Raw genomic sequence first — 19,365 nt, 5'->3', positions numbered from 1 at the left:
AAGTCTCCATCAGTGCCAAGAGCATCTCACTGGGAGTTTGAACTTTCCTTTAATCTAATCCATTTAGAAAATGACTCACAATTTATTGAATAAAGTAGAGAAAATTGATACCTTTTCATTAGGCTGACAAAGTCTTTTTCACTGTTGGCATCTGAAATGTGTTTTCTATTTAAATTTTATTTATATCAATCTTCTCTAGTGGGAACAAGATTAAAATGAAAGATCTTACAATCAGTGTACAACTTTCCCATTACTGCCAAGATTTCGAGCCCTAGTTTTGCAAAGGAGCTTGAAGCCAAGAATTTTCTGGAAATAATTTAATATCTGGGATTAGTTGCAAAGTGAAATTAACCAAAAGTGATATTTTAATGTATCAATAACAATAAAAGTGATTACCTTACATATGAAAAGAAGAAAATGGACTTAACTGACATTATTTGATTATGGCAAATCTGTAGCAATTTTAGCAAAGACTATGTTATAGAATTTAATAATAACTTCACAAAGTACTTTTTCAAATTGGGAAAACACTTGTGTATAAATATGTTCCTCCAGCGAGCCATTTCCAAATTGTAAGAACACAGAGAGCTACCACTCAAAAGATATATACATGTGCATGTGGCTTAAATGTTGCTCATAAGGGGTGCCTGGGTGGTGCAGTAGGTTGAACATCCAACTCTTGGTTCTTCTCAGGTTATGATCTCAAGGTCATGAGACTGACCCTCACATCAGGCCCTGGGCTCAGCATAGAGTCTCTTGCTCCCTCTCCCTCTCCTTCTGTCCATCCCACCCCTCCCACCCCACTCTCTCTCTAAATAAATAAGTAAATCTTTATTTAAAAACTTGCTTATAAATATCTTTTTTATTTAATTTTTTTATATGTGTCCAGACCCTGCTCCTGTCTAAGCTTTTTTTTTTTAATTTTTTAAATTTATTTTCAGCGTAACAGTATTCATTGTTTTTGCACCACACCTAGTGTTCCATGCAATACGTGCCTTCCTTAACACCCACCACCAGGCTCCCCCAACCTCCCACCCCCCGCCCCCTCAAAACCCTCAGATTGTTTTTCAGAGTCCATTGTCTCTCATGGTTCACCTCCCCTTCCAATTTCCCTCAACTCCCTTCTCCTCTCCATCTCCCCTTGTCCTCCATGCTATTTGTTATGCTCCACAAATAAGTGAAACCATATGAAAATTGACTTTCTCTGCTTCACTTATTTCACCCAGCATAATCTCTTCCAGTCCCGTCCATGTTGCTACAAAAGTTGGGTATTCCTCCTTTCTGATGGAGGCATAATACTCCATAGTGTATATGGACCACATCTTCCTTATCCATTCGTCCATTGAAGGGCATCTTGGTTCTTTCCATAGTTTGGCGACCATGGCCATTGCTGCTATAAACATTGGGGTACAGATGGCCATTCTTTTCACTACATCTGTATCTTTGGGGTAATTTAATTTTTTTAAAGATTTTATTTATTTATTTGACAGACAGAGATCACAAGTAGGCAGAGAGGCCGGCAGAGAGAGAAGAGGAAGCAGGCTCCCTGCTGAGCAGAGCCCAATGAGGGGCTCAATCCTAGGACCCTGAGATCATGACCTGAGCCCAAGGCAGAGGCTTTAACCCACCAAGTCACCCAGGTGTCCCCAAATACCTTTTTTTAAAAAAATCTTACTTTCCTTCTGATTTAAAAAATAGAGATTTTGGAGTTCTTCTCTATATCCAAATCCAGTTAACAGTGCCTCTCCTCATTCTGTTGCCGTGGATGTGAATGGACCACATAGAAGCGGCAGTCACCAGGAAGTCAAATTTCAAAGGGACAAGCATAAATGCATGTTTTATTCTGAAATAGCAAGATTCTCCATGCTGAGTTTGCTAACCCTATGATGCACGTGTAGAGTAAGTACGTCCCATTCAGCAGGAACTTCCAAGAAATATCAGTTTACACTAAGGAATATAATATTCTTCTGGTCCTTGTGTGTGTTTGGCTTAGAGCCTTCACTGTTTGACCTCATGATCGTCCCCTCTGGTATTCCAGCCCTCTTGGTTAGATTTCCTGGAGGAGAAATTAGTCGCCAAGAAATTGAGATTTTGTTGTTGTTGTTGTTGTTGTTTCACTACGTTAGGTCTATTCTACAAAGATTCAACATGGAATATGAAGACTGGGAGCGGGCTGGGTTCCCCAGCTGGCTAAGACCATGTTTCTGCACCCCCAAAAGACAGACAAAATCCATGCTTTCACTCGCATCATTAAAAATTCTAACCAGTGTTTTGGAAGCTGGGCAGAGAAATGGGTGCTTATGAACAGTTTCTTGACAGTTTATGTATCACAAATGCTAAACATTTTTGGTTTTTTACCTTTTCACTCAGAAATACCACTTCTTAGAATTTACCCTGGAGAAATAATTAAATACATTTGCAATGGTATATGCACAAGGGTGTTAATATAAGCATTTTTACTAATAGCAAACAACTAGCAACAAAAAAAAACAAATTTCCAACACCAAGGGACTGGTTAAATAAAATGCACTTTAATAGGGGATGTGATATAGGCCTTAAGGTAATGATTCATTTCATTTATTTAGAGATGTGCAAAAATATTTATGATTCCATGGTAGATTTTTTTTTTAGATTATTTATTTGACAGAGAGAGAGACCACAAGTAGGCAGAGAGGCAGGCAGGTGGGGGCGGGGAGCAGGCCCCCTGCTGAGCAGAGAGCCTGATGTGGGGCTCTATCCCAGGACCCTGAGATCATGACCTGAGCCGAAGGCAGAGGCTTTAACCCACTGAGCCACCCAGGTGCTCCTCCATGGTAGATTTTAAAGAATGGTAGCAGATGGTCTGTGTGGAATGATCTTACTTACATAAAAAATATTGTATATGTTAGTGTATACATTTTTTTCAACCATTTAAAAATATATATATTGATAATCTGCTATATGACAGCACTCTTCTAGCCACTTAAGAATATAAAGTCCAAACCTTCATGGAACTTAGAGCCAAGTGGGAAGGAAGGACAAATATCCAGATACACTGAAAATGGTGTGTGGATTCAGGATGTAGCACATATTATGAGGAAAATCAAAGCAGGCTATAAGGGGAAAGTGTCAGGGTCAGGTGGATATGGCTTATTTTTGATAAATTATCAAGAAGGGCCACTCTAGAATAAAACAAAACAAAACAGTTGAATTGAGGCTCAGTTGATGTCAATTCTGGATGAACATGCCCAGGACAGAGGGTGAGCCAAATCAGAAAAGAGATTCACGTGTTTGCAGAAGAGCTTGAGGGGGTAGAGCAATTGCTGGAGGGTGAAGATGGAGCTGGTAAGAAAAAAAAAATGGATGGAGAGATAGGATGAACCAAGTAACATGGCTCTTTGAAGGCTAGAGTAAGGAGTATAGAATTTATTCCATGTGCTGACACAATTGGAGAGTTTTAAGCAGAGGACTGATATGAAATGATTTGCATTTTAAAGATCACTCTGAACGCTGTGTCAAGAATAATTAGAGAAAAAGACTGGAAAATCCATAGCCAAATGTAGCAGTCTACTTCTGCTTAATGTGACTACATTTACTTTCCTTTTGCTAAATATCTGTATGCTTTGAATTTTGGAAAAGAGTAGATATTACTTTTAAAATTAAGAAGGATAACCAAAGATTTCTCTGGTTGGCAAAAACCAGAGCATCAGAATGCATGGGTCTCAACAAAATTACAAATCCCACTCTATCATAAACTATGGGGTTGCTCTTGAATGTTTTAATCACAGAATGTTAAACTTGAGAATTCAGGAGTGTTCAATAGGAAATTTATTTAATAATCATGATTCTTGATGTTTCTTCTTAAACATAGATTTAAAATTATGTCTACAAAGGGAAAAATATCATTGAATTAAATTCTAAAATAAAACCACTGATTTAGTGAAACCAAGACATGCAGAGTTTAATTTATAAGTGGGCACAAGGATAGAGTTATCAGGTATTGAAAGTGCATGATAAGCCAGGGACTGCAACCTTGGTATAGAGCACACAAAGAAGAATATTAGAATTGGCAGGAATTAAGAGCATTCCCTTGAGTTGATAAAAAAATCTGAATATTCCTTGTCACCAGAGCAGATAGCTTTGTTCAGAGCAGTTGAAACTATACCCCTGCATTCTGATAAGACAGCTTGGAACAGCCTGTGACAAGCAAAAGATTAAGTGTCTTATCTTAAAATTCATGTGAAGTTAGACTTCTACCTCATAATATATATATACTTATTTGCTTTACTATGGAAACAATTTTGCTGATTACTTAGTTTTTACCTCAGCAATGAAGACTTTCTTTCATTTTTTATTTGACTGTAGTTGACTCACAATGTTACGTGAGTTTTAAGTGTACAACACAGGGATTCAAATTCTACACACTTTATGCTGTACTCAAGTGGAACTACTGTCTGTCATCTTACAGTGCTACTACAGTGTCATTGCCTATATTTCCTATGCCTGTCTTTTATTTCCGTAACTTTCTATAACTGGAAGCCTGTATTTCCCACTCTTCTTCACCCATTTTGCCCATCCCCCACCTCCCTTCCCTCGGGCAAACTTCAGTTTGTTTTCTGTAGGTATAGGTCTGACGCTGCCTTTTGTGTTCTTCTATTTTGATTCAGTTGTTTTGTTTTTTAGATGCCACACATGAGTAAAATCATATGGTATTTGTCTTTCTCAGTCTCACTTATTTCACTTAGTATAATACCCTCTAGGTCCATCTATGTTGTAGCATATGTCAAGATCTTACTCTTTTATGGCTGTATAATATTCCTCTGTGTGTGTGTGTGTGTGTGTGTGTGTGTGTACATACCACATCATCTTTAATCACTCATCTATTGACGGACGTTTTGGCTGCTTCCATATCTTGGTTGTTGTAAATGATGATGCCACCAATGAAACAAAAAAGTGAGCTTCTAGATGAGAGAAGATATTTGCAAATGACATATCTGATAAAGAGTTAGTGTCCAAAATATATTAAAAACTTATACACTTCAACGCCAAAAAAAACCCATAAACAATCCAATTTAAAAATGGGCTGTGGCCCTGAAAAGACATTTTTCCACAAAAGACACACAGATGGCCAACAGACACATGAAAAGTTGCTCAACATAAACTCATGATCAGGGAGATGCAAGTCAAAACCACGATGAGATGCCACCTTCACCTGTCAGAATGGTTTAAACACACACACACACACAAGAAATAACAAGTGTTGGTGAGAATGTGGAGGAAAATGAACCATCATGCATTGTTGGTGGGAATGTAAATTAGTACAGCCACTGTGGAAAAGAGTATGGAGTTTCCTCAAAAATTTAAAAATAGAAACATCATATAATGAAATAACTCCACTATCGGGTATTTATCTAAAGTGAAAAGACTAATCGAAAAGATATAGGCACCCTTATATTTAATAAGGTCTCTTCTTACTATATCACCCTGATGATTCAAAGCAGATCCCCTCATTAGTGTCCCTAGTATCCTTCTCATGATTTGTCTGTGTGTATTATCACATCATCACAATTAGTATTTATCTCCTACAATAGACTGTAAGCTACTTTAGGATAGGAACTGTGTCTGTTTTATATTTATTTATATCATTAACAGCAGTTAGTGAATAACTTCTGAATAAATAAAGTAAACTTTGTCTTCAAATACCTTCAAGGAAGATAAAATTGCCCCAGTTTGAAAAGCACTGGAATAGAATTTGTAGAAGGAAAGCAATACTAATCAATCATGTCATTAGTTCCATGTATGTTTCCGAAATATATTGTAGACCCTACAAATAAACACAGTCTAGTTAGCAAAAACTGAATATATGCATCCCACAATTAGTATGAACGTCCAATAAGATAAGGCATTAACTCTCTATGAAGATGATTGGACAGATATATATATATAGGAGGACAGAGGACACATGGACAAGTAACAGAATAATTGCCACATGTTAAGTATAAAGTTTATTATGTATCATACTAAGATGCTGACCTCACTTAAAAATTTACTATTACCAGTTGTGATTTCTATTAACTGCATTTATAAATCAAGAACCTTAGAGTTGACCTGAGCAACTTTCCAAAGCAATACTACCAGTGAGTAGTGGGCTTCAGATTCAAACCCAGGTCTTTCTATCTTATATCCAAGAGCTTAGAGGTTAACTATTACATAATGTCTCTCTACCCTGGATCCTAACCTTAAATGTGGGCTCGCAGGAAAGAGGGGATTTGGAATGATTGCCAGCCACATTATTCTATGCCTTTAACTTTACTTTGATAAAGACAATAACACAGAGGGAGTCACAGGCAGGTCCTTTGAAGAAGAGCATTGTAACAGCTGTTACAACAACTTGTGCATAAAGGAAGGCAAGAGAGCTGTTCCAGTCCTCTCATGGAGTTCCAGCCATTGCCTAAACTGCATGACAGGTCGCACAAAAATGAGCTGGGAAATTTGTCTTGATTGATGTACTTATAACCTACTTCTGGGAACATGAATGAAATCATATGCTCAGCTATTTAATTTATGCTCAAACTCTCATAAGTCATAGAAGCAAGCTGAGAGTTTGGCATAATATTGAAGAACAATGGTTCACTCTCTCACTTCGTGAGGAATTGCCTTTTCTGTTTTGCAGTGATTTTATTCTTTAGAGTAATAAAAATGATGACGCTGATGATAATAATAGCTAATATTTATTGAACATTTATTGAATGCCAGACGCTCTGCTAAGTGTTTTGAATGCGCTTTCTCATGAAATCCTCCCAATCCTTTCATATAAGCACTATTTTTTTCTTTTTCTCTATTTCTTTTTTTTTTTTAATTCACTCATTCATAAATTCTAAACCTGTCTTGAGTTACTCTGTGCCATTCAACAATGAAGGTAGTAGGAGCCCTGCCCTCCAGGGGCACATTGTCTGGTGAATAGGCAGGTACATGAACTAATAATACTAGTCCCATGTAGTGAGGGTTACAGTAGATGTAGTTGAGTTATTAGTCATATGATTTCCGCAGTTGTTCCTGACATTGCTTTCAGCTCTGCCCTTCTTCACAATTCTGGAGTAGGCAACCAAAATCCAGATCTAGCCCTCCTATGTGAATGCAGCCATGCTTATATAGCATTTCAGCTGTTTGTTTCTTTCTTCTTGCATCTTGTACATCACAGCCAAATCCATCTTTCCCAACCATCCCATTAATCATCTCTTCCCTTTGCACACAGAATCTAGAATATTCAGTGACTTATCATTCCTTTAAGGAAAACAAAACAAAACAAAAACCCAGCCTGAGCTTCATGCTTTCAAGAACTTCCACAATCTTATTAAAATTTTTCTCTTCCCACTCCCCAGGGTGAGCCTACACTTCCAGCACAATAACGTACTTACTGCCAAGGGAGCACTTTGCTCATTTATACCCCCTTATAGTAATTCATGCCAAAATGCCAGTTGTGCCCATACTGAGAAACTCTGAGCTAAACTGTAAGCTCTCAGGGTGGAGACTAGGTCATGGTCATTATTTGATCCATCTCACTAAATCAGGTAGTCCTTTGACTATAAAAAGTGCTCAAAGACCATTTACTGAGTTGAGACCCAAATATTGTCTATTGAAATGATAAACAGGAATGGCACTTCTTCAACAAACTAATGTATATTTGCTGTACTTATTAAGCCCATTGCTTACCAGTACCGTGTTCTCTTTATGTGGAAAAAGGTCTCAAAGTGAGTAACAACAACAACAATAACAAAAGGATTTCTGGTCATTTAAGATTTATCACTGATGGGTTGATTCTCTTTTGACAAGTCTCTCTTTTGGTTTGTAGCAACAGGACATGGTACAAGGGAGAAATCAAAACTTATGATTAAAGTAGCTTTAGTGATTTTATAAATCTCTTAAGGAAAGATGAACATTCTTGAAAAAGTGGGAGACCGGATATTTTCCTAAATATGGCACATTCATAGAGCGAATTCCAGAACCCCAGGGCTAAAAGGGAGTCTCTTTTATAATCACCACAGATAAGAGAGAGTTGGTTTTTGCAGCTTATATTTAATTAACTCAGTTCTTCTAGGGGATAAAGAGTCCTCATAGAAATTAGGCATTTATGTCACAAATTTCTTGTGGCTTCAAAAATTGTTCACTGCTGGGACTTACTACTAAAACACAATAAGTAGTAGAATCAAGCAATATGTAGCTCTGTCTAGGAAGAAACAAATGTGATATAAACTGGCTCTTACCCAAAATATTTTTACATTAATTTTATAAGAAATTAAATGTTTTGTGTTTGCCTCAAGTGTTTTGTGTTTGTATGAAATTTATTTTCAGTAATCATATACCAGAGAGAATTCATTCATTCACTCAGCAGTCAGTAAATGCTTTTAAAGAGTTCTGAGAATCCTGAACACAAAACTAGAATGAGTTTGCACATTTATGATGCAAATCATGGATTTTATCAGTAAGCAGGCCTGCATTTTATTTTATTTTTTTTAGTTTTATTATTTATTTGACAGACAGAGATCACAAGTAGGTAGAGAGGCAGGCAGAGAGAAAGGGGGAAGCAGGCTACCCACTCAGCAGAGAGCCCAATGCGGGGCTCTATCCCAGGACCCCGAGATCATGACCTGAGCTGAAGCAGAGGCTTTAACCCACTGAGCCACCCAGGCGCCCCCAGGCCTGCATTTTAGTCTTAATTCCTACACTTCTTACGTGTGTAAGCTTGGCAAACGTATTTAGCCCCCTGGACTTCAGGTTTTTCATCCATGGTTCAAAATAATACCCAAGCAGAGAGAGTCAATTATCATATGGTTTCACTTATTTGTGGAGCATAACCAATAGCATGGAGGACAAGGGGCGTTAGAGAGGAGAAGGGAATTTGGGTAAATTGGAAGGGGAGGTGAACCATGAGAGACTATGGACTCTGAAAAACAATCTGAGGGGTTTGAAGTGGCGGGGGGGTGGGAGGTTGGGGTACCAGGTGGTGGGTATTATAGAGGGCACGGCTTGCATGGAGCACTGGGTGTGGTGAAAAAATAATGAATACTGTTTTTTCTGAAAATAAATAAATTGGAAAAAAAATGCTATGAAAATTAGATAATAACATTTAAGGTACCTAACAGAGAAACATAGAAGAAACCATCAGGAACCTCAGTTGTCATTTTTATTACTGCACTGACCATTATAATGCAAGATATTTAGAGTTATTTGTGTTTACATTTTTCTTATGAGAAAAATTATAAAAACAGGTAACATTTATGTTAGCCCACTGTGTTAAATCTCTTTAAATCATTCCTCTTCCAATAATCTGAAGGTTTTAGGTAGCTTCCAGTATGGAAGAGGGAGTAATCTATAAATACTCCCTGAATTTTCTTGAAGTTATTGCAGGAAATATGAGTATATGGGGAAAGAAAGTTATGAAAAAAAACTGTAGTTTGACCTAAGACATGAAGTGATGTATGTTAAAATGACCATGTAATGCATAAATCAGAAGCAAAGTCAGTCTAATAGCATCTTTAGAAAAGCAACACTGGAAGAATGAACTCAATTCTAATAAACCAGAGGGTAATGTCCAAGCATCAAACCCTATTTAGGAGAAGCAAGTGTAATAGGAATTTTTAGAGACTATAGGTATGTCTGGGGATGTTTTTTATTCTTAGAAAGCCTTTCCTTTTTCCCTGTGAGTCAGTGGACCTTTATTCCCTGGAATTAAAGGTGATCTGTGGGTTTTGAGATGCCTTTTTTTTCCTATTGTCTACATTGTCATTGAGAAGATACTAATGCTTAAAAGAGAATTTCCTTTGTTAGCCTGCAACAAAGTAAGCCAGCTCTTAGAGGGCAGAGAGCAGCCTAGAGAAGAGGGAACAGTGTCCTTTTGAAGGAAGTAAAGATGCTGAAGCTGACCTTACTGGCAGTTTGTTCGTTATTTGTGTGCCTCCACGGGGGGAAAAAAGTCACAACCGCTAAATGGGAGACTGTCGGGAAAGGTGGTTTTCCCTCAGAGCTCAGACCAGATGGTTTCCATTCTTGGTGTTGATTCAGGGCAGCAATCATGAGATATTAGGTGGGATTTCAGGGGACAAGTGTGGCAAATGTCACCAGCCTGTTGCTGACTAAGTGCTGGCCGAAAGGAAGCTTCGAACTGTGGTCTCTTGATAAACACTGCCAAACCCTGCCATTGATCTTATGTCACGGGAAGCCTGGCAATTTATTTTTGTCCCCTTTCAACAGTACAAGTGTTTTTCTTGCCTCCAAAATACATGCGTCTCTTATTTACTATTGTCTCTTATTAAGGCACCTATATATATGGTCCCTTACCTATGACTGGAATGTGACCCTATTCTATACCCTCATACAGAGCCCCGCTATTGAAAAGAAAAGTGCTCCTGGGGCACCTGGGTGGCTCAGTTAGTTAAGTGTCTGACTCTTGGTTTCCGCTCAGGTCATGGTCTCATGGGTTGTAAGATTGAGCCCCACGTTAGGCTCCGTGCTCAGCAGGAATCTGCTTGAGATTATCTCCCTCTGCCCCTCCCCAACTTGCACATGCATGCTGGTACTCTCTCTTTCTCCTACCCCCCCAAATAAATAAATAAATCTTAAGAAAGAAAAGAAGAGAAGAAAAAGGAAAAGAAAAACTCATAATCATTCTCTATCTTGCGCAAGATATCTTCTGTTGCTACTTACTCTGTGTTTTACTGAAATACCACGTTGTTTTGCATACGGATAGACTATTTACAAGATTTTATTTTCTATACTTGCGTGCTGTATTCCAATAGAGATGCATTTTATGCTGTTCAGTCTGGTCCACACATAAGGTATGAACCAAACAGAGGCAAATTACCCTTGCAAAATTCCTCAAATTGACTGGATAACAGAGTAGACATGGTTTTGCATATAATATCAAAATTTTGCAATCTGTAGGCTGGATTCCAAAGGAGGGCAAGTCCAAAGTAAGGGTAGTATAGAAAGAGGAAAACTTGAATGCAGGCATGGCCATATGGTTAAACCGTTTGCTTATAAGTTAGCAAGGTACTCCTTCCACAGAATGCCTAACACTGGATGGCAGAAGAATTTCAATGGATGCTCTTGCTTCACTTTGGGGAGGGGGGATGTTACTCCATTCCATTGAAATATGAATCCTCTGTGATGTTAACAGATGTCATCTGACCTCTTTGTCTTTATGAGAGGAAGCATCACAGTGGGGCCTCCTCTTTGGAGGGTAAGGGGCTGAGGGGTGAATATCTACAGAACTAGGGTTCCAGGCCAGTGTGAAAACAAGCCATTTGGAAAGTGCCAGAAAGAGACACGGGCAGACATTTGAGAATTTGGGATGGCAGAAATAATTCTTCCCTCATTAAGGCATTAGGGAAGATTGGACCTTCTTGATTTGTGCGGAGTGATCCAGTAACTATCCTATAAAATCTTATGATCAAAAAACAAGCCTGTGCTATAAATAGATCCACTAAATTCATTGCCAGCTTCCTGTTGTGGTCATCTGTGATCCTCCCCTGAAAAGTGGGGCTTTTTAATCAGAGGTTTAACTTTCCAAAGTTCCAGCCACATCAGATGAAACATCAAAAGGAAACCCAGTTCACCTCAAACATACCTTTGATTGTAAACAAGTACTTTTATTAATTTTTACTCTTAGTTTTTATTTTGCAGGTTTTCTTTCATGCTTCCAGCATTTTGGTTTTTTTCTCAAAAGCATTAGGTTGGGGGATTAACCCTAATGCTGGATGGATAAACTGGCCTTCCCGAGGGAATAGTTCTGTCATTCTGAAGAGCAGTTAACACTTTTGTCCCTGTCCCTAAAGAGAAATAGTACAGGTCCTTGTTTTGTAAAAACTAACATAGAAGCTCCTCCAAAAAGTATGTCTTCCCAACCATATGTTTTCATCTTTCGTTGTCTGAGGAGATTTTTGACAAAATGTTGCTTGATCAAGCCAGTCAGCATAAAATTATATTTGCAATGTTGAGACTGATACATGAAAATATTACTCTTCTTCAGAGAGAATGCTTAGCCAATCATAGAAGCTTAAAGAGAAATTTGCGTGCTCGAAAGGGAATTGACACTTCCAGAAGGTCACGGCCCCTGTGCCCGAGTTGTTCGGATGAATGCAAACACACTTGTTTCCTGTTTCCATGCAGCTTCCATAGTGATTGGCAAATGGTGGTGTGAGATGGAGCCTTGTCTAGAAGGAGAAGAGTGTAAGACATTACCTGATAATTCCGGATGGATGTGCGCTACAGGCAATAAAATTAAGACCACAAGAGTAAGTGGATTTCTTTCAAATGTTTCATGCATGTTACCCACTGTATTGTTTGCCTTTGGGTTCTACAAACTGCCCCCAGAGAAGCTTTGAACAGGAGATAAAAAAGCCTTTCCCTGACAGAAAACATTCTTAAACATTCATATCGGTGTCCATCCATCAACAAGAAGCTGGAGATTGAACTTGACTTTTCCATACTGAGCACTTCAGTGTTTCTGTGACTGGCTCATAAATAAGGCTGGGGTGTCATAGCCAAAGGGAAGAGAGACAGTAATTATTCAAATAATTCAGCCAACAACTGTGGTGCTCAAAAGAGATTATAAAATAAAGGTCTTGCCTAACTCATCCAGATGGTTTGCTGAGAAAAACTGCATTTAAGTACAGCCATGTTCTATAGGTCTTTCAAAGATTTAGTTAATGATTTTTTTTAAAGAAGTGAAAGGTTTTTGTCATGTGAATTTTCATTCCTTGATTTCTGTGGTAAAATAAGGAGTTACCTTCAAAATACGAAACAACCTGCATAGGGAGGCCAACCAACTCATCAGAATTGGTGTTGCGATGGCAGGTTAGAGAGCCCCGGCCAGGCCAGCCATTGACCCTGTAGATATTAGATCATAGGACAATGTGGGAGTACTAAAGGGGGAGGAAGGTTGCTTGGAGCATTTAAGACAGCATTTATTCAACATTAACAGAACAATGTTAATATTTTAACACGTGTCTATTACACGTATCTGTATCATGTGACCATGAGCCCTGTTACGTGTGTATGTATTTTAATGCATTGGGTATTGTTGAAAGCAAGCACGACTACTTAGAAATTCCAACATATTGAATTTGAGCCTGCCAAAAAGGGTGACTCAAATTTAAAAGGACATCCCTGATTCCCGCCCCCATATAATGAGTTGTAAGTTGATCTTCCTTCTCGATGTTATCCTTTCAAGAAATAAAACTGATAGTTGCAGCCTTGTGATGCAGAAAACATCATACCTTATAAAACCTGTTTTAGATATAAAAATAAATAGAGAATCTTTGCATATCAAATTTAGTTGCCAGTATTGGCCACAATAAGTAGTAAAAGATTATACCTCCTTGGCTCATGGCCAGGAGAGGTTCCTGAACATCCTACCTGTTAACATGCATTTTTGTGCACCTGAGACACTCGGCATGGATTATCATATTTCAGTTCAAAGAAACACCCTCAGGAGAGATTATTCGAAATGAACCCAGTTCATGACATTTACCTCCAGAAACCATCTTCATTAACGGATGAAGCATGGATTTCAGGTTTCCCTTTTCAGGTTACATTTTGCCTGAAACTAATTCTACTAAACCATCTGAAGATGCTCTCCCAAGTCGGTTTTCAGCTACTCTGAATCATGACCAGTACGACTGGAATTCGATCACCATTATTTCAAGCTGGTTGCTGATATGTTTTCTGCCAAATCTCTATTTCCTCTTTCAAATGATAACTGATCTCCCTTTATTGAACATAAGCCCTGCTCCCATGGTTCCTCCAGACCTGAAACTTGGTAAAGAACAATAACACAAGTCCAATTATTTCAGGATTTAAGTATGTGAAATTCCAAGGGTACCAACTAGAGGACTCTTTGGAAGACAGAAAATAAATAAACAAAACACAGAAATGTTAATGCTACTTTTTATGACTGTAATTTTCTTTGATTTGGCCTCTGTAGAGTATATTTTAAAACATATTATAAATACCTCCTAGACATTTTCTGTTCTTCCTGAAGTACAGTGCAGGTCTGTTCACAGCAATAGAGGCTGGAGTATACTGTGTTTGCTACTGTCCTGGGTGGGATGAATGCAACCAAGACCGCTGAGTGTACAAGAGAAGTAAATCACCCACGCAGTTGGTTTGAAAGCAGAGGATGTACCTTTTCTAATGTGTGCATCCATTTCAAGTGAGGAAATAAGAGACTGCTCTATAGTCGTGTGAGCAACACACCACTCAACTAATAAATGTCCACACTGTCTTTAGAAAAGGAAGAAAGGAAACACTAGGAAAATACCTTTTAACACCTTGAGAGAACCCAGACACTACTACTGACTTAGTTATCTCCTCCACTTCCTTGCAAAGAAATTCACAGTCAAATACACACTTTTAAACACAAAGGCACAATTAAGTGCAGCTAATACATAAAGGAACTTTCCCTTCTATATAAATGGCATGCCAACACCAGTCCTTAAATTATGTGCTCCGAAATAGGTTTTATATTAATTTTTCTAGTATGCCCTGGTGTGTTTGTCCCAGTCAGAGTAGAAATATGCCTACATACTTCAAATATTGCCTCTGGTAGTTTAACATTTAAAACAGTTCGATATTCAGATGTACTTTAATTATGAGTCATAGGTTTTCATTGTTCTGTTCTTATCTAAGAGGTAAACTTTAGGATTAAAAAAAAACAAGTTCTTAAAGTAAGAAGAAAAATAAAATCAACTCTTTGGTTCTTATGTACAAGGCTGATTCAAAGAGAGTGCTCTTAAGGGGAAAAAAAAAACATAAAAGAAAAAAAAAAAAGAAGAAGAAACATGCCCAGCTTGTTAATGGCAATAGAGAGTTACCTTCATACTGTTAATTTTTAAAAATAACTCCAATATGAAGAGATTTGCAAGATAGAGTCCTGGGTATCATTTTTCCTTATATAGGTTTTTTTCAAAACCTTGCTATTATGAGTTATTTCCTAAATAATCATTCTAACTCAAAATTCTCAGCAGTCTGTGAAATATAGATAAACAAAAGATATTTCAAAGTGTGATCTAATTCAGAGGTTCATCATGCTCATTTTTAAGGAGGATGGAGAGTAGAAAATCATTGTTTCATTTAAAGGACCAAATATTGCAGAATGGGAACTAGCCAGAGTAATGGGACACAATCTGAAGGAAAACCTTGGGATAATTAGATTTAGATGATAATATAACCTATAGAGGGAAGGAGAAAAGATAAGTAGAAGCCAGCATAGACTTCCCTTTCAGGAGATTGGAGAGAATGAACCTTAGGGAAAGAGGAAGCTTCCTGGATGTCATTTTACAGAGAAAAAATAGTCACTCCTGAGAAGTTTTCCAAAATCCAGCAGGGGGTACAGTAAAGCTGGTGACAGAAACCCTCCTGGGAAGAAGTCTGGTACATTTGGGTAAAGCCTCAAGGCTAAATTTTAACCCTATTCCCACTTAACCGTCGCTTCAGTTGTTTCATTAAAATTGCTTTGTTGGTAGTCTGTGGCAAGACACACCAATTCAGATATTGACAAAAAATCTTTTCTTATGGTTTTAGAAACCTATTGGTTTATTTCTTTCTTTTAAACTTATATATCCAAAACATAAGTTTGAAAGGTGGTGACACTATTGGAAAATTGGCTCTGTAGATTCTGAATTTGCCAATCTCCAAAAATTAGTTGAGCTAATTCCCTATAATAAGAATTTTATGTAATATATACAAAATAATAAGGTGTAATATGGTATAATGTGTATTTTAAAAAAAAGAAAGTTGGGGACAATGCATCCAATGCATTCAGGAATAAATGTATACTCTGTATATTCAGGAATGATGCCTTAAAAAGCTAGACTTTTCCCTGGAGAAAATAAGTTGTTTGACAATGCTGTAATAATTCACATGTAAAAAGTGAACATTCATCGTTTGGGATCATAATGAGGAAGGGAATAAAATGAGGAGAAAACTAAAGGCGCTTGGAAGGAAAAATCAGCAGATTACAATAACAGAGCATAATCTGGTATAATATCTGGGAACATATCAAGCAACTTCGGATTTCCTTCAACTCAGTATGTTAGTGTCTTTCAGATTAATGAGATAATCAGCAGTTAGATTTGCACAATGTAGAGTCAAGTTCCCTTTCCCTAAAAGGGTGAGTTAGCAGACCTCAGACTGCACACCTAACCACAATGGGTATCTTGTCAAATTGATGATTTACACAAATCCACTACAGTCATTTGTCCACACCCTGCCGGACCCATCCTCCTAATGGCAACTCTGACTTTGCGTATCTCCATCCATTCTCATCAGCCAGTTCTTTTTATACTACAGAAGGGTAATGTACTAGCTTGGATAGATCCCAGCTTTATCACTCAAAATTCCACTGGGTCTGAAGTGTTATGAAAGCCTATACAATCCCGATGTCCAGACCATTTTGCATGAACTATCTTTAAGAGAGAAGGGTAAGAAGGTGGGGCAGGAGTGAGGTGTGCAGGGTGGGTAGATGGGGAAATTGCAGGAGGGAAAAATAAATCAATTTATGTTGTCAAAATTGCCCCTGGGTTAGAGTGAATGATTCATTTATTTAACCAATAAATATATTTAAACCTCTTCTATCTAAAGTTAGTGTAGTCAAGTTTTGGCGATGGAAAGGTGGGTATGACCAATCTCCTGTTCTTCCATGGAGGATAGGACCTAAGGTTGGAGGGGTGGGGGCGGAATGGCAATTCGACACAGACAAAAGAAAGGCAATTCCATTTCAGTTTTGCAAATGTCACTTTCCCTCTCCCTTTGATGAAGAAGACAGTGGAAACAGGAGGTAATAAATACTACTGGAATATGAGAAACCAAAGTTTGGAAGAATCTGTTAATCATATGGAGAGGATAAAAATTTAAATGTGTGAAAATTTCTGATACGTGCTGCCCCTGGTGCAACCAACTTTTGAAAGCCAACTTTTATTACTGTTCCCACCCAACCCTGAAAGCTTTTCATGGACTCCACCCCTGGACTCAGAACACTCAATTCCTAAGACTATAAAGAACTTAGAGATGAAAACAAACAAACAAACAAAAAACTTAGAGATGATGAAGAAAAATACCTATGTTCTAAAACTCTAAAGTAGAAACTTCAACTCTCTTAGAATCATCATTTCTGCCCCACACCAGTGATTCTCTGTGCATGCATTTTTTTTTTTAACATTAAAGTCTTTGGGACCATATTCAAATATATTAAGTGGCACCCTAAGTTGTAACAGTTCGCTCTCAGTTGCCCTTGAGTGCCATGTCATTGAGAGGAAGAGTTCCTCATCCTACAAGAGTCTCCTGTGTTCCTAAGAAAATGTGTTCTAACCTTGGCAGTGACTTTACCTCATGCCACCCTCTACATGATTCAGCAGGCCAACTTGACAAGGCCATTGAATGACTTACTTAGTTCAAATTCTCATCAAACGGACATGGGACTAACTACATAACCTGAAGGGCCCAAGGCAAAAATGACAAAAGGCTTCTTGCTCAAAAATAAGTAGTAATTTCAAGACTGCTGTAGCAGGTCATTAAATGAAGTGTGGGGGCCTGTTCAGCACCGGGCTCTGTGTAACACCGGGTAGGTCACGTGCCTGTGAATCCGGTCATGGTTATTCATTGCTCCCAGAGCCTATCTCCTCAGCTGCGGCAAAATAAGTGTAATGAATTGATAAAAATACGATGGCCTGTCAGTGTGCTTTTTGATCACCATTTGAGAACTACAGTTCTAGACTAACATTTTTGGCTTCAGAGCACTTGAAAGAAGCAACATACTATAAATTCAAGATGTCCTCATTTTCTGCCTATTCACCTTTCTTTATGCCTTCATCTCATTCTTTTTTCCCTGAAATTTCTTTCTTTCTTTGGTTTCAGATTCACCCAAGAACCTAATGGAAGCATTTGTTATAGAAGCAAAGGAAAACCACCTCTGCGGAAAACACATTTTAAGAATTTAAAACATCTTACACGTTACAAGCCAAATGGATTTCTTATTTGCACTTTGACTGGTTACCAGATAATCACAGTGCTTTTACTGTGTGTCACGAAGTATTCTATAGTGAGAAGACCCCACACTTTTGGCAACACCATGGGAAGTGGGTTTTAAAAAAAAAAAGGGTTTTCTCAATGAAAATTTTTGGGATTACGAAGAACGATCAACTATCTTCTAATTTGGATCTATAGTTCCTTTGTACCATTTTAAATATATGTATATATATAATATTTTGAAATATTATATATTCTCTTCAAGAAATGAACAATACCACAGTTTGAGACGGCTGGTGTACCTCTTTGAGTTTGGATATTTTGTTTTGTCGCAATTTCTTTTTTTATTGGCAAGGAAGAAGACATGTGCCCTTTTGAAATTTCAGCATGGTACTCACAGTGGAAGGCCAGCTACAGGTGGACTCCTGGAATCTGAGGCATCATAACAATACTGAATCGAGAGCTTCCTTTTGTTTCTACCAGATGGCCCAAGGAAGCACATTGTCCTGTTTTATTGCTTTCTACCCTGTGCAATATTAGCATGCAAGCTTGGCTTACATAACCATACTTTATATTCAATTGATATATAATAACCATTCTAACCTCTTCCAGGAAAGTATTTTTAGAACTACTAGCTTTTCCACAGATAAGACAATGAGGATTCTTGAGGGAGCAACTCCACCATGCTATTAAGACTCTGGCAAAATTATGGTAGATTATGGATCCCTGTATTAATAAGTTCTGTAAATACGATGTCTTAAGGCTTTGTATAGCTGTCCTAGACTGCAGAAATGTCCTCCGATTAAATCCAAAGTCTGGCATCATTAAGTACATAGTGCTGTAGCAACAAGTCTTATCATGGCACCTCTTTCTATGTTTGATTTGCTTTTTCCAAGAGGATTCAGATCTCTTCTGGTGAGACAGGAAGACCATTAAAGCAATTAAATTTCAGAATGATCTATGTGACCAAATACTGGGCAGCCCTATTAAAGTGGTAAATAACTTCTTTCTAAACCTACTTGTCCTCTTTATTTGCCATGTATTTGTCCTGAGTCAGCCTTAGCCAAATCCAGAGAACACCCTGCTTAGAGACTTGTAGTCAGCCAGAATTTTTTCTGTGAGGTCTTTGCTGCCATCACAGCCAATATTTCTAATCCCAGTATTTTGAAAATCAGAAATTCATTACTATAACTGCTGTGTACATAGCCCGCAAGATGAAATGTCAAATCCCATGATTGGGTTCCTCTACTGGTCACTTGATTGAGACATATGGGACTCACTTTTCAAAAAAGACATTTTTCTCCATATTCTCTTTTTAAAACTTACTCATATGATGATTATAGAAAGGAAATACTATTTATT

At 37.9% G+C, this 19,365-nt stretch overlaps 1 protein-coding gene across 3 annotated transcripts in view; it reads left to right on the top strand.

Annotated features, from left to right (window-relative positions):
* Window positions 1-19,018, top strand: part of TAFA1 (TAFA chemokine like family member 1) — a 584,591-nt gene extending 565,573 nt beyond the window's left edge. For all 3 annotated transcript variants that reach the window (XM_044253199.1, XM_044253197.1, XM_044253198.1), the window contains exons 4-5: window positions 12,148-12,272; window positions 17,893-19,018. In XM_044253199.1, coding sequence (XP_044109134.1) covers window positions 12,148-12,272; window positions 17,893-17,910 — 143 coding nt within the window. In that variant the 3' untranslated portion in view covers window positions 17,911-19,018. The remainder of the gene's footprint in view (window positions 1-12,147; window positions 12,273-17,892) is intronic.
* The last annotated feature ends 347 nt before the right edge of the window (window positions 19,019-19,365 follow it).

This window comes from Neovison vison, chromosome 6, assembly GCF_020171115.1.
Source record: "Neovison vison isolate M4711 chromosome 6, ASM_NN_V1, whole genome shotgun sequence".
In the NCBI taxonomy this organism is placed as follows: domain Eukaryota; kingdom Metazoa; phylum Chordata; class Mammalia; order Carnivora; family Mustelidae; genus Neogale; species Neogale vison.
The sequence above is the reverse complement of the archived record's forward strand: the minus strand, read 5'-3'. Positions and strand labels throughout refer to the sequence as shown.